The sequence below is a fragment of the Piliocolobus tephrosceles genome, chromosome 2, assembly GCF_002776525.5.
Source record: "Piliocolobus tephrosceles isolate RC106 chromosome 2, ASM277652v3, whole genome shotgun sequence".
Lineage (NCBI taxonomy): Eukaryota > Metazoa > Chordata > Mammalia > Primates > Cercopithecidae > Piliocolobus > Piliocolobus tephrosceles.
The window spans coordinates 36,374,034-36,388,876 of NC_045435.1; the positions used below are offsets into that span (position 1 = coordinate 36,374,034).

At 40.4% G+C, this 14,843-nt stretch overlaps 1 protein-coding gene across 2 annotated transcripts in view; it reads right to left on the reverse strand.

Annotated features, from left to right (window-relative positions):
- GPR156 (G protein-coupled receptor 156) overlaps window positions 1-5,969 on the reverse strand; it is an 87,536-nt gene extending 81,567 nt beyond the window's left edge. For both annotated transcript variants that reach the window (XM_023214309.1, XM_023214300.1), the window contains exons 1-2: window positions 5,675-5,969; window positions 5,313-5,449 (exon numbers count right to left, since the gene is read on the reverse strand). In XM_023214309.1, the coding sequence (XP_023070077.1) occupies window positions 5,313-5,449; window positions 5,675-5,770 (233 nt within the window). In that variant the 5' untranslated portion in view covers window positions 5,771-5,969. The remainder of the gene's footprint in view (window positions 1-5,312; window positions 5,450-5,674) is intronic.
- Between the last annotated feature and the right edge of the window lie 8,874 nt (window positions 5,970-14,843).

Here is a 14,843-nt window from a genome sequence, read left to right on the forward strand (position 1 = left end):
AAAGTTCGTTATTACCCTCATTCTGAAGACTAATTCTGTCAATTCAGCCATCTCAGTCTCAGCCCAGTTCTGTGCCCTTGCTGGAGAGGTATTGCAATCATTTGGAGGAGAAGAGGTACTCTGGCTTTTTGAGTTTTCAGCATTTTTGCATTGATTCTTTCTCGTCTCTGTGGGCTTATCTACCTTCAATCTTTGAGGTTGCTGACCTTTGAATGGGGTTTTTGTACGGTCTTTTTTGTTTAGGTTGTTGTTGCTGCTTTCTATTTTGCTTTTAATAGTCAGGCCCCTCTTCTGCAGGGCTGTTGTGGTTTGCTGGGGGTCCACTCTAGATCCTAACCATCTGGGTCCCTCCTGCACCTGGAAGTATTAACAGTGAAGGGTGCAAAACAGCAAAGATGGCTGCCTGCTCCTTCCTCTGGGAGCTCTGTCCCAGGGGAATACCAACCTGATACTGACCTGAACACTCCTGTAAGAGGTGTCTGGGGACCCCTTTGGGAGGTCTCACCCAGTCAGGAGGAATGGGATCAGGGACCTGCTTAAAGAAGCAGTATGGCTGCCCTTTGGGGGATTGGGTGCACTGCACTGGGGGTATCCCCTTTTGTCCAGACTGTCCAGACTCTCCAGAGCCAGCAGGCAGAAAAGGCTAAGTTGGCTGAACCACAGAGACTGGCCACCCCTCCCTCCAGGGGCTCTGTCCCAGAGAGATCAGAGTTCTGTCCATAAAATCCTGGCTGGAGTTGCTGAAATTCTCACAGGGAGGTCCTGCCCAGTGAGGAGGGATGGATCAGGGTCCCACTTAAAGAAGCAGTCTGGCCATGATCTGCCACAGCAGCTGTGCTGTGCAATGGAGAGGAAGTTGTCTTCTATGCTTAGTTTGTTGAGACTTTATCAGAAATTGATGTTGAAGTTTGTCAAAAATTGTTTCTGTGTCTACTGAGATGATTTATAGTTTTCTTTTTTAGTTGGTAAATGTCGTGAGTTATTGATCAATCTTTGGATATTAAACAAACCTTGCATTCCAGGGACAAACCTCACATTGTCACGATGATGCATTCTGTTTTTAACACTTAGTCATACTCAATTTGTTAAAATTTTGTTTAAAATTTTGAATCTATGTTATAAGACATATTAGCCTATAGCTTTCCCCTTCCTCTTCCTCCTCCTCCCCCCCCTTCCTCCTCCTCTTCTTCTTCTTCTTCCTCTTCCTCTTATTCTGTCTATTCAATTTTGATATCAGGGTAATGCTGTCCTCATAGAATGAGTTGGGAATTACTTCCTTATTTTCAGTTTTTTTAAGAAGAGTTTGAGTTGAACTGGTAATATTTCCAAGGCACAGCTTAGTTGGGTGCCTGTGGTTCAGGTTTTCACATAAGAATACAGTCAAGGTGTCACCTGTTTCAAAGTTCACTGACATGGCTCTTAGTAAGCCCCAGGTACTTGCTGGCAGCAGGCTGGAAACATCAGTTCCTTGCCAGTGTGGGTCTCTTTACAGGAAAGCTCATAACACAACAGCTGGCCTCCCACAGAGTGAGTTAGTGGGACAATGACAGAGATCCAAGATGGAAGCCACAGTTTTTGTGAACTAATGCCAAAAGGGACATCTCATTAATAAGCAACTCAGTAAGTTCACCCCATACTCAAGGAGAGAGGATTTCATAGGAGTGTGACTACAAGGAGTTGGGAATCATTGAAGAACATTTTAGAGGCTGCCTACCATAGTTGTTTACAACATTACCTTATCCCTCATATCTGTAGAATCTATAGTGATGTCACCTTTCCCATTCCTTATTTGGGTAATTGTATCTTATTTCTTTTTATTCTGATCACTTTGGCTAGAGGTTGATCAGTTTTACTTATTTTCATAGCTTTTGGCTTTACTGACTTTTTTCTATTGTTCTTCTGTTTTCTATTTTATTTTCTAACCTGATCTTTATTATTTCCTTTCTTCTACTTACTTTGGGTCTCATTTGCTCTTTTTTTCTGTTTGTAGGGTGGAAGCTAAGGTCACGGATTTGAGACATTTCTTCTTTTCTAATATGGAGTTTAGTGCTCTAAATTTCCCCCTAATACTGCTTTAGTGGCATCCAACGAATCTTAGGTTGTATTTTTCATTTTAATTCTGGTCAATATTTTCTAGCTTTCCTTTTGATTTCTTTTTTGACCATGGATTATTTTAAAGTGTTCTATGTAGTTTCTACATATTTCAGGATTTTCCAGAGATCTTTCTGCTGTTGATTTCCATTTTAATTTGATTATCAGAAAACTTACTTTTTATGACTTGAATCCTTTAATTTTTTTTTTTTTTTTTTTTTTTTTTTTTTTTTGAGACAGAGTCTTGCTGTGTCACCCAGGCTGGAGTGCAGTGGCATGAACTTGGCTTACTGCAATCTCTGCCTCCCGCATTCTCCTGCCTCAGCCTCTCAAGTAGCTGGGACTACAGGTGCACACCGCCACACCCATCTAATTTTTGTATTTTTAGTAGAGATGGGTTTTCACATGTTGGCTAGGCTGGTCTCAAACTCCTGACCTCTGGTGATCTATCCACCTCAGCATCTCAAAGTGCTGGGATTACAGGCATGAGCCACTGTACCCGGCTTGAATCCTTTTAAATTTAATGAGACTTTTTCTATGGCCCAGAATATGATATATCTTAGTAAATGTTCCATGTATACTTCAAAAGAATATGTATTCTGCTGTTGTTGGGTGAAAGGTAATATAAATGTCAATTGGGTCAAGTTGGTTTATAGTGTTCAAGTTTTCTGTATCCTTACTGATTTTTGAATTTTTTTTTAATCAAAAATTCTATATCTGCAACTGGATCTAAACATTTTTGTATTATTTTTATTGTGTTAAAATATTTTTCTTCCTCTTCTTTCTTGCATGTACACAGACATGAATACTCACACACACAGTCACAAATTTAGAGACCACAGAACTGTAATGAAATAAAGCATCTGATTGTGATGCTGCATCTTTTAATAAATGTATTGTTCAATAAAACACTTTTGAAACTGGGTTATTTTATCTTTCCTTGTCTGACCTTATAAGCCACTTAATTGTAAAATGTGTTTCTATTCAGAGTACCTCTTAATATTTTATTCTTTATGCCAAGTCATGCTCCCACTGCAAACAAAAGAGGCAGCAAAATCTTTAATAGAGTGAAAGAAATATAAGGGTTTCTAGTATAATGCTGTTTACAGGTGTTCCTGTTTTAACAGGATATATAAATGCTTGATAAACCTTGTATTCTGCAAAATTATATGTAAAAATAATAGTTTGTGGGGAAAATAGGATGGGGTCATAACACTCAAAACAGTTAACTTTGTAACAAGAGTATTAATAAAATATTAAATCTTTCAACTAAAACACTACCACCCAGTAAATGTCCACTATCATTTGTACTCAGTATCAAAGTCAACTTCTACAGTCTTAAATCTCAAGACACAGGTCCTCAGGGGCATTCATCTCCAATAGATAACATTGTCAGAAAATTAAAAATCTGCTCTGGATCTGTGCTTTCTTTAACAATCAACTGAAGTTTTTAAACATAAGGCAAATGTCTTCTCCGCTTCTTCATCTACTCCTACAGCCTCATGTTGTAGGGAAGACACAAGTTCTTAAGCCATTAAGCCAGCCACTACTTGCCCTAAGGGAAGGAACTGCCAAGCTTAAAGCTTCCTTTACTAGCTGTGAGAAAGCTTGCCCCTGAATGTTTAAACTATTGATTTGCTGGGGGAAAAGTAACATATGAATCAATGACATAATTTTCTTATTACCAACTGGGTAATACCAATTAAGTATTACTTTGCATTATAGAAACATGTTATAGCTGAAAAGACTACTCCATAGTTCTCTAACCTTGAAATGCATGATTTTCCCAGTCATTTTGTTGGCAGTAGCCACCGCTGGGATTTAAATCTCTTTCCTTCCAGGATCACTGGATGCATGTTTACTGAGCAACTATTATGTCCCAGAGTCTGTTCTAAATGCTGGAGACACAGAGGTGAGCACAACAGGACAGGCAAAGTCCCTGTGTTCACAGACTTCCATTCTGGTAGGGGATATAGACAATCAACAGGTAAATCAATAAATATGGTAATAGCAGACTATGCTTTCTATAAGGAACATAAAACAGGCTGATAGGATATGGAATGAGATGAGCGGGTGATCATGGGTAGAGATGCTATTTTAGATAGGATGATCAGGGAAAGTATCTCTGAAGAGGTGACACTGGAGCCAAGACCTACAAGATGAGAAGGAATTAGTCATGGGGAGATCTGAGGAGGACTTCCAGGCAGAGGGAACAGTTCAGGAACAGTAAGTACAAAAGCCTTGAGATGGGAGTCAGTATAGTATGCTTGAGGAACAGAATGAAAAGTGGCTGAGGCAGTCTTTGGGGTATATTCTAGTTGGAGTGCCACATATCACCACCATGCTGAGGTTGACCCAACGACCAAGTCACTGCTGCTTAACAATTCCATGTCCTCCATGCCTAACATGGCAAAACAGCATCCCAAAATGCAACTGACCGATTCTCATCTGAGTGTCAAACCCACAGGCAATGGAGCACAACATGCTTGGTCACCACATAGGGTAAGGCTGGAGTGGGGCTGGATGAGTTTGGCTGGTTTGAGGAAGCTGTTAATTTCTGATTGTGCGCTCCATCTAGAAGTCAGCTGTGGGCTAAGGAGAGGGCTGGGGCGGGGCTTCTCATGAGGCACCCTGGGACAGCTGTGGTAGGATGAGGGTACAGTGTTGGGGTGGGAGAGATGGGATGGGACCTGAGGAAGGATGAAATTGCATCCAAGCCAAGGTGCTACAAGTCCCTTTAGAAAAACATCACCATTTTGCTTCTTTTGCGAATCCTGGGAGCCATACTTAACTCGATGAGCCTGTGACTTTCCAGTCAGCCAGAATTATCTAGCAAATAACCAGGTAGTAGTGCTTCGCTGCTTTTGCAGAAACCCTAACTCACCCAGACTGGTTCTGCTGTGCTGTCCTCAGTTGTGTGTTGCTTTGGAATCCTCTACATGGTCTTCATTTTAAATATAAATACCTCATCTTCTCAGAAGGATTGTATCTCCATTATAGAGAGAGACTCTTCATTCTCTTCTTTGGATACCCTTGCAGTAGTTAGCACAATACTGACCTACATCTTTCCCTTTCTCAACAGGTAGACTATTTCAGAGGGAACTTCTCATGTGGCTTAATCCTGTGGTGGGAGACCAGCTAGCGGCTTGTGCTGCCAAAATAATACTAACATTCTGGGTTTCATGATTCAGCTATGTGTGATGAGAAACTGGGCTGCTTACCTGTTCTTCCTGCAGCGAATTGTAAAGGCAAGAAAGAAAAGTATCAGCAGAAGTCCACAGCTGAGAAAAGTCCAAACAATACCCAAGAGGACAGGAGATAATGAAGAGATGGTCTTACTGCTGTGGTGGGAAGATGTCTGAGGACAGAATAAGGAGAAGCTGTTAGGAATGAAGGATTTTCTACAGGTCAAAAACAAACTGCCCCATCGTCACCAATGCTGGGAAATATGTATCCTGCATGAGCAGTTCCTCCTCCCCCTCCTCCCCTTCCTCATCCTCCTTTCCTTCTACCTCCTCCTCCCCAACACCACCACCACCACATATATCTGAGCAGCCCTGGTATCCCGTGGCTGCTCACTTACAATTGTTGTCTTGCAGAGATCATGAAGGGGTCTCCGATCCAGCTCCTGGCCAGGAAAGCTGTCACACAATTCAGAGCAGTTTATTTCAGGCTCCATGTCACCACATGCCCCTGTTGGTGTGTGCTTGCTTATTCACAGTCTTGGTTACCCACTGGTAGGGATGCAGATCTTTGACTAAAACACAAGAGCAACTCAAATCTTTTCTTCAGAGGTCCCATTTTGGAGCTGGCTGCAGGCTCAGAATCCAGAGTGAACAACACATTCAGGTAGAAGCAAAGGGTTATTTCACTAGGCTGCTTCATCAGACAGCCTTCAACTGGTCACCCTCCAAAATCAGACATCCTTCAACTGGTCGCGGGCTGCCAGTGCATGCCATGTGAGTCAAGAGTGGACATCTTAGTAACCATCAGGCTACACAAAGTGATGATTCTGGTTAACCGCCAGATGGCAGTCACTGCTTGAGTACCCTCACTCTGGTTCCTGAAGAAAGGAAAGCAATTAAACCTGTTAAACAAAGGCGCGCGCGCACACACAAACACATAAATGGTTTATTACAGAGGTTTTAAAATATCATCTATTTTAATTACATAGTTATATTTTATGATACACTTTATTATATATATTATAAAGGTATCAAATATACTTAAATAAACATATTTTAAGCTATTATAATAAATAATATTTTTAAAACAAAGATAAAACATATCTAACATTTTCTGCAGTTTCTTTTCAGATCCTTTTTATGGCCCAGTACTGTAAAGACCTTAGCTTAGACTTGTGAGCCACATCTTTCTTTTTTCCATACTGGAAAACCCAGTGCCCTCCCAGGATCTTTCTATGCAGCTCATGGCTTAAGTTCTGTCTGATTCTGGATGGTGCTGGGCTCAGGTGCCCCATGCTGTCTCCTCACATGATCTGTCGGTCACTCTAGCTCTTGTTCTCTCAGTGAGGAACATTCTATATCCAGTCAGTTGGGGTCACAGAAAGGTACCCAAGCTGTCTGCAAGAGTCTTTGTTTGTATTTAAACTGTGAGACTAACAGGAGTGAGACAGACTACTCAGACAATAGGGAAAGAAACTGGGGAGCTCTAGGAACTCCTGCAGTGAGTGGCTGGCCAGAGGATGGTGTTATTTCTCTCAGAAGATCCTTGCAATATGAATAATGTGATCTAAAGAGAAGCTCAGCCTTGTGGAACGAAGATAGAAAGGCAAAAAGGCTCAAATTAGCACCAGGAGAAAAGATAGCCATATCCCTAATTCTTTAAAGCAATCAATCCCTTAATAGAGAAAATAGATTTGAAATTTTACCAATGGTAATCTAAAAGAGGCTGCCACTTCTGCTTTGTGTTTTTTAAACAGCTTAGCACAGTTTTCTTTCATTGTGGAGGAAAATTGGAAAGGCAAAAATATCAGTTACTATTATTTCAATTGCCACTGAACACAGGGCCCATGTTTAAGCCAGAACAACAGTGACAGGTGGAGAGTGCCATCTTTTGAGTCTGTGTGCTTATGCACAAACAATATAGCACCAGGTGCTGGCCATTCATTGGCCTCTCATATGTTCCTGAATTATTTACCAGGTTTATTACAATGAAACCCCAAGAGAACTAAAAGCCACTATCTCCCTTCAAGGCATTTAAATTCTTGCATAGTCTGTTCAGATTATTTAATGCAAAATTAAGAAGCAAATATAAAAACCTATTTGCATTCTAATTTAGTTGAGATTTTAATTGCTAGAAAGATATTTTTTCTTTTCTTTTTTTTTAAAGTTAGACATTTCCTATTGTGCCTTCTAGCATACAGCCATACTGCAAACCACAGGGAGGACTATTACAACATGATGGATTAGAAGAAAATGTATTTTTCCTGTATTGCCCTTTTAATCATAGTGGCAACTAAGTACACTTATATTTGAACCATTATTCATTCAATGTTTATATATTATTATATCATTTGGAAGAAGTGTGTATGTGTATATATGGGTGTATGTATATATAAAACCTCATTTTGTCCTCACTATAGTGTTTTGTGACGTAAACACCATTCCTCATTTTCAAATAAGTAAACTGAAAAGCAGAGAAGAGGAAAACCCTGCTCCAAATCTGCAGAGGCAAGAATCCCAGGAGTTTACATTCCAAGGTCAATGTCATCCCAGTATACACTCCACATGGTACAGACACTCTGGACTAATCTCTTCCAAGAAGACACCAATGGGCCTCTGGGTTTCTTCAGCTTCAGTTCCCAGAGCTGCACTTCTGTGGGCTCCCTAGAGCATGGCATGTCATAGTGCCTCTTTACTAGTAGTTCTCAATTATGCAATTTTGCACCTTTAGGGGACATCTGGCAATTCTGGAGACATTTGTGGTTGTCAAAATTAAGAGAAGGGTGCTATTCACATCTAGTAGGTAGATGCCACGGATGCTGCTAAATATACTATAATTCACAGGATGGTCCGAACAACAAAGAATTATCTGGCCCCAAATGTCAATAGTGCTAAGGTTGAGAAACCCTGGTCAATACTGTATACCCCAGGTGGGCTGACAATCTTAAACTTCAATTATCTTTGAGGGATTCTGTGAATATGATGGGGTTGTCCATCTGAACCTAAAGTCCTGGGGGATGCAATTCTGACTTGGGATAAATTTCTGAGCACATTCTAGAGGTACCCTTGGATAAGCTAAACTCACCGACGTGGAACTCCGAATGCTAGGTCCCTCTTTAGTCCATGGATATCCAGTGTAGAAACTTTATATACTGTGATATTGGGCTCCTACACAGGACAGGCATTAAACTGCAAACTTGGCACACATTCACAGAGATTCACACAAGAGGAGCTGATGAAACAATGAAGGGCTCAATCATTGAAAGGAAAGAGTTGAATGGTTTCAAAAAGTGTTCAGAGATTGGGAAAGTGGGTGGGGAGTTATCAGAGAGGGTAATGGTAAGACATCTGACCACAACATACATACAGAATCGAAGGCACAAAGGGAAGGGTCTTCCAGGCCCCTCCAAAAGCTACCTTCCCCCTGTACCCTCACACCAAAGTCTCTAGGGAGAAACTGTTTATGTCACAGACAGTAGTAGACCCAAGGCCATGCGTGGTAGTGTTTGCAATTTATTTGACAGAGATTACAGAATCCTTCCCAGTGATTAGGATCAGGAAAACAGACACTATTCCCAAGTGCAAGATGGTCATTTGCAAGTTCACCCCTCTGTATAGGCCCGTATCTTTCTCACAAAATCTCTATTCTTCTATACACTGTTTATGACCATTTAAAAACAGTCATACAAATACTGTCTTTTAACAAGTTGTTTTGGTTGTTTTGCAGTTGGTAGAACTTCTGCTTCTGTCTGTGAAGAATTAACTGCTGTGCAAATTGCTTTTTTCTGTGAACAAGTTGAACACCAGACAAAACACATAAAACAACTATTTTCGGACATTGTACAACAGATGCCACACAACCAGGGTTCCTAAGAGATACTGCCTGAAGGTCGTTTCCAGGTCACAGCACGTGGAGGGAAAACCAATCAGAACCTAGAATTCTACCTGAGGTAAGGGGAATGGATTGGAATTTGAGGATGTTGAGGTGGTTAGAATTTGTGGGGCAGAGTAATGAAGAAGAGTGGGGAGAGCACTTTGGAAATCTGCAGAGGATCCCCCTGAGTCTTTTTCTGAGTACTAATTTGAATATGAGCAGGAAGAAACTACTTGAAGTTGAAGAAAAAAACATTGATAGGCAATAGCTGAGTAATTCCTGGAGCTCACACAGGGCTGAGACTACCCTGTGTTTCTATCAGCCAGTGCAGAGAGACCCCATAACACGCAGGACATTGGATAGAATCCTTAGAAAAGCCACATCTTAGTAGTAAAAATAAATTAACCCTAAACTAGATGTTACTCTGGATATACCCTAAAGGAAAGTCTCAAATGGATCGAAGTGATCTGTAAAAACTCAATTGCATTCCAGAACACAACTCAATGCTCTTAAAAGGAATGTAACAAGATCCAGTGTTCAACAATGTAAAATTCAAAATAATCACCAGGCATTCAAAGAAATGAAAAAATATGACCTATAACCATAAAGTTTTAAAAAATAGATAAATAATATCATAGAAATAACAGAAATGATACAACTATCACACAAGAACCTTAAAACAACTATTATAAATATGCTCTAGGATATAAAGCAACATATGAACAAAATGAGGAAAGAATTGAAAGATAATCCAAATGGAACTTCTAGAGATAACAATAATATCTGAAATAAAGATATAATAGATCAGACACTGCAAAAAGAAACACTGGTTAACTTAAAAACATAGCAATAGAAATTATCCAAAAATCTGACCTCATTTAAAATTGCTTCACACTCCCTCTGGCTTTTGTAAATGTTCTTTCTCTGGTCTGCCTTTTCCTCCATTGTCTTCAACAGCTTGTATTTTTATGTATTTATTTTTTTGAGACAGAGTCTCACTCTGTTGCCCAGGCTGGAGTGCAGTGGTGGGATCTCAGCTCACTGCAACCTCTGCCTCCCAGCTTCAAGTGATTCCCCTGCCTCAGCCTCCCTAGTAGCTGGAATTACAGGCACCTGCCACCATACCCAGCTAATTTTTGTATTTTTAGTAGAGACCAGGTTTCACCATGTTGGCCAGGTTGGTCTCAAACTCCTGACCTCAAGTGATTCGCCTGCCTTGGCCTCCCAAAGTGCTGGGATTACAGGTATGAGCCACCACGCCCAGCCTGTCCTCAACACTTTTTAATGTGTTATTTATTTATGTATTGGTATCCACTGATTATTATTTGACTTCCCCCATTAGAACACAAATTCTATGAAAGTAAGAATCTTAATTTTGTATACCAGTGTATTTCCAGGTGCATAAAGAGAAAAATGATTGATAAGAATGATATATGGCAGAGGATCAAGATGGCAAAATAGAAGTCTCCACTGATCATTCCTTCTGCAAGGACACCAAGTTAACAGCTATCTAAACAGAAAAAAACACCTTCATAAGAACCAGAAATCAGAGCAGAAAGGAAAACTGGACCAAACTCAGCTGACATGTACAAACGGAGGGAGGATTTAAAACAGCCCTAGCCAGAGAGGAATCATCAATCCCAGTGGTCTAAACTTGAGTGCCTACAAATCTCACCAGGGAGGGCCACAGTGTTCTTTGTTTCCAAGTAAACTTTAAAAGCAGTCTAGGCCATAAGGACTGCAACTCTTAGGTGAGTCCTAGTGCTGAACTAGGCCCAGAGACAGCAGATTGGGAGTGCATGCAACCTACTGAGACACCAGCTGGGGCAGTCAAGAGAGTACTGGCATCACCCCTCCCCTTACCCCAGGCTACACAGCTTACAGCTCCAAAAGAGACCCCTTCCTTCCACTTGAGAATAGGAGAGGGAGAAGTAGGGGAGAACTCTGTCTTGCATCTAGGATACCAGCTCAGCCACAGCAGGATAGGGCACTGGTCAGAGTCATGAGGCCCCCATTCTAGGCCCTAGCAACCAGGTGACATATTTAGACACACCCTGGGCCAGAGGGAACCCACTGCATTGAAGGAAAGGACCCAGCCCTGCCAGCATTTATCACCTGCTAAGTGAAGAGCCCTTGGGCCCTGAATAACCAACAGCAATAACCAGGGACTATGTTGAGGGCCTTGGGTGAGCTTCTGAGACTTGCTGGCTTCAGGTGGGACTCAGTACATTACCAGCTATGGTGGCTGCAGGACAAAACTCCTTCTGCTTGACAAAAGCAGAAGGAAATATCAAAGGGACTTTGTCTTGCACTTTAGGTACCAGCACAGATACAGGAGATTAGAATACCAAGAGGGCTCTTGGAGCCCGTGATTATAGGACTTGACCTTTGGGCAGCATTTCTGGACCTTCCCTGGGCCAGAGGGGAGCCCACCGTCCTGAAGGGTGAGTCTCAGGCTAGGTAGCATTCAGGACAAGCTGATTTAAGGGACCTTGGGCCTTAAGGGAACATCAGCAGTAGTCTGGCAGTCCTCCTCATGGCCTGGGTTGGCAGTGGCTACAGGATGAGGTTCCTCTGCCTTTGGAAAGGGGAGGGAAGAGTGGGAAGGACTGTGTCTTGTGGTCTGAGGGCCAGCTCAGCCACAATATGACAGAACACCAGGTAGACTTCTAAGGTTTTGAACTCTAGTCCTTGGCTCCTGGACCTACCTGGGGCATGGGGGAAGGACAAAGCCTTTCCTCTAAAATCTGGGACACAACAAGGATGCCCACTGCCATCACTGTTATTCAACATACTACTGGAAGTCCTAGCTAGAGCAACTGGATAAGATAAAGATATAAAAAGCATCCAGATTGGAAAGGAATAACTCAAATTATCATTGTTTGCAGACAATATGATCTTATATTTGGAAAAACCTAAAGACTCTACAAGAAAACAATTAGAACTGATAAATTCAATAAAACTGCATAGTACAAAATCAACATACATTTACCCAAATAAATATGAATCATTCTATTATAAAGACACATGCACATGTATGTTCATTGCAGCACTATTCACAATAACAAAGACATAGAATCAACCTAAATGCCCATCAACGGTAGACTGGATAAAGATAAAAAAATAAAGTTCTTGTGACACACAAGAACTTTACAATGCAATCACAAGTATCCACAGGATAGACCAAGCAGTGGAATCTCAGAGCTTGGACACTATTTTTCTGCATATGGACAGGCAGACAAGAATACAGAAAAAAAGAAAAAGAAAAGGAATGAACAAAACCTCAGAGAAATAAGAGATTATGTAAAGAGACCAAACCTATTACCTGACTGGGGTACCTGAAAGAGAGGGCAGAATGGAACCAAGTTGGAAAACATACATCAGGATAGCATCCAGGAGAACTTCTCCAACCTAGCAAGATGGGCCAAAATTCAAATTCAGGAAATGCAGAGAACCCCAGTAAGATACTCCACAAGAAGATCCCTCCAAGACACATAATCATCAGATTCTCCAAGGTGAAAATGAAAAAAAAAATGCTAAAGGTAGCCAATGAGAAAGTCCAGGTCACCTATAAAGAGAAGCCCAATAGAAAACAGTGGACCCCTCAGCAGAAACCCTACAAGCCAGAAGAGACTGGAAACCAATATTCAACATTCTTAAAGAAAAATATTTCCAATCCAGAATTTCATATCTGGCCAAACTAAGCTTCATAAGCAAAGGAGAAATAAGATCCTTTCCAGATAAGCAAATGCTGAGAGAATGTGTCACAACCAGGCTGCCCTGCAAGCACTCCTGAAGGAAGCACTAAATATGGAAAGGAAAAACTGTTACCAGCTAATAGAAGAACATACTAAAGTACACAGACCAGTGACACTATGAAGGAACCACAAAAACAAGTCAGCAAAATAACCAGCTAGCATCGTGATGACAGGATCAAATTCATACATAACAATACTAACCTTAAATATAAATGGGCTAAATGCCCCCAATTAAAAGACACAGAATGGCAACCTGGATAAACAGCCAAGGCCCATCAGTATGCTGTCTTCAAGAGACCCATCTCAAGTGCAAAGACACACATAGGTTCAAAATAAGGGAATGGAGAAAAATTTACAAAGCAAATGGAAAACAGAAGAAAGCAAGGGTTGCAGTCCTAGTTTCTGACAAAACAGACTTTAAACCAACAAAGATTAAAAAATAAAAAAGACAAAGAAGGGCATTCCATAATGGTAAAGGGTTCAACTGAACAAGCAGAGCTAACTATCCTAAATATATATGCACTCAATACAGGAGCACCCAGATTCATAAAGCAAGTTCTTAAAGACCTACAAAGAGACTTAGACTCCCATACAGTAATAGTGAAATACTTTGACACTCCACTGAAAATATTAGACAAATCATTCAGACAGAAAATTAACAAAGATATTCAGGACCTGAACTAAGCTCTGGATCAAGAGGACCTGATAGATATCTACAGAACTCTCCACCCCAAAACAACAGAATATACATTCTTCTCATCACCACATGGCACTTTCTCAGCAAAAGCAAAAGAATTGAAATCATAACAGTCTTTCTGACCACAGCACAATCAAATTAGAACTCAAGATTAAGAAATTCACTCAAAACCACACAACTACATGGAAACTGAACAATCTGCTCCTGAATGACTCCTGGATAAATAACAAAATTAAGGCAGAAATCAAGAAGTTCCTTGAAACTAATGACAACAAAGAGACAACATACCAGAATCTCTGGGGTGCAGCTGAAGCAGTGTTAAGAGGAAAATTTACAGCACTAAATGCCCACATCAAAAAGCTAGAAATATCTCAAGTTAACAACCTAATATCACAACTAAAAGAATGACAGAACCAAGAGCAAACAAATTTCAAAGCTAGAAGACAAGAAATAACCAAAATCAGATCAGAGCTGAAATGAAGATATAGACACAAAAAACCTTTCAAAAAAATCAATCAATCCAGGAGCTGTTTTTCTAAAAAAAAAAATTAATAAAATAGATAGGCAACTAATTAGACTAATAAAGAACAAAAGAGAGAAGAATCAAACAGACACAATCAGAAATGTTAAGTAGGATATCATCACTGATCCATAGAAATACAAACAACTATCAGAGAATACTATAAATACCTGTATGCTAGAGAATCTAGAAGAAATGGATGAATTCCTGGACACTTACACCTTCTCAAGACTGAAGCAGGAAGAAATTGAATCCCTGAATATACCAATAACAAGTTCTGAAATTGAAGCAGTAACAAATAGCCTACCAACCAAAAACAGCCCAGGATCAGACAGATTCACAGCAGTACAAAGAAAAGCTGGTACCATTTCTACTAAAACTTTCCCAAAAAATTGAAAAGAAAGGACTTCTCCCTAACTCATTCTTGAGGCCACTATCATCCTCATAACAATCCTGGCAGAGATACAACAAAAAAAAAGAAAACTTCAGGCCAATATCCTTGATGAACATTGAGGCAAAAATCCTCAATAAAATACTAGCAAACCAAATCCAGCAGCACATCAAAAAGACTATCCACTACTATTAAGGTGGCTTCTTACCTGAGATTCAAGCTTGGTTCAACATATGCAAATCAATAAATGTGATTCATCACATAAACAGAATCAAAGACAAAAACCACATGATTATCTCAATAGGCCCAGAAAAAGGTCTTTGATAA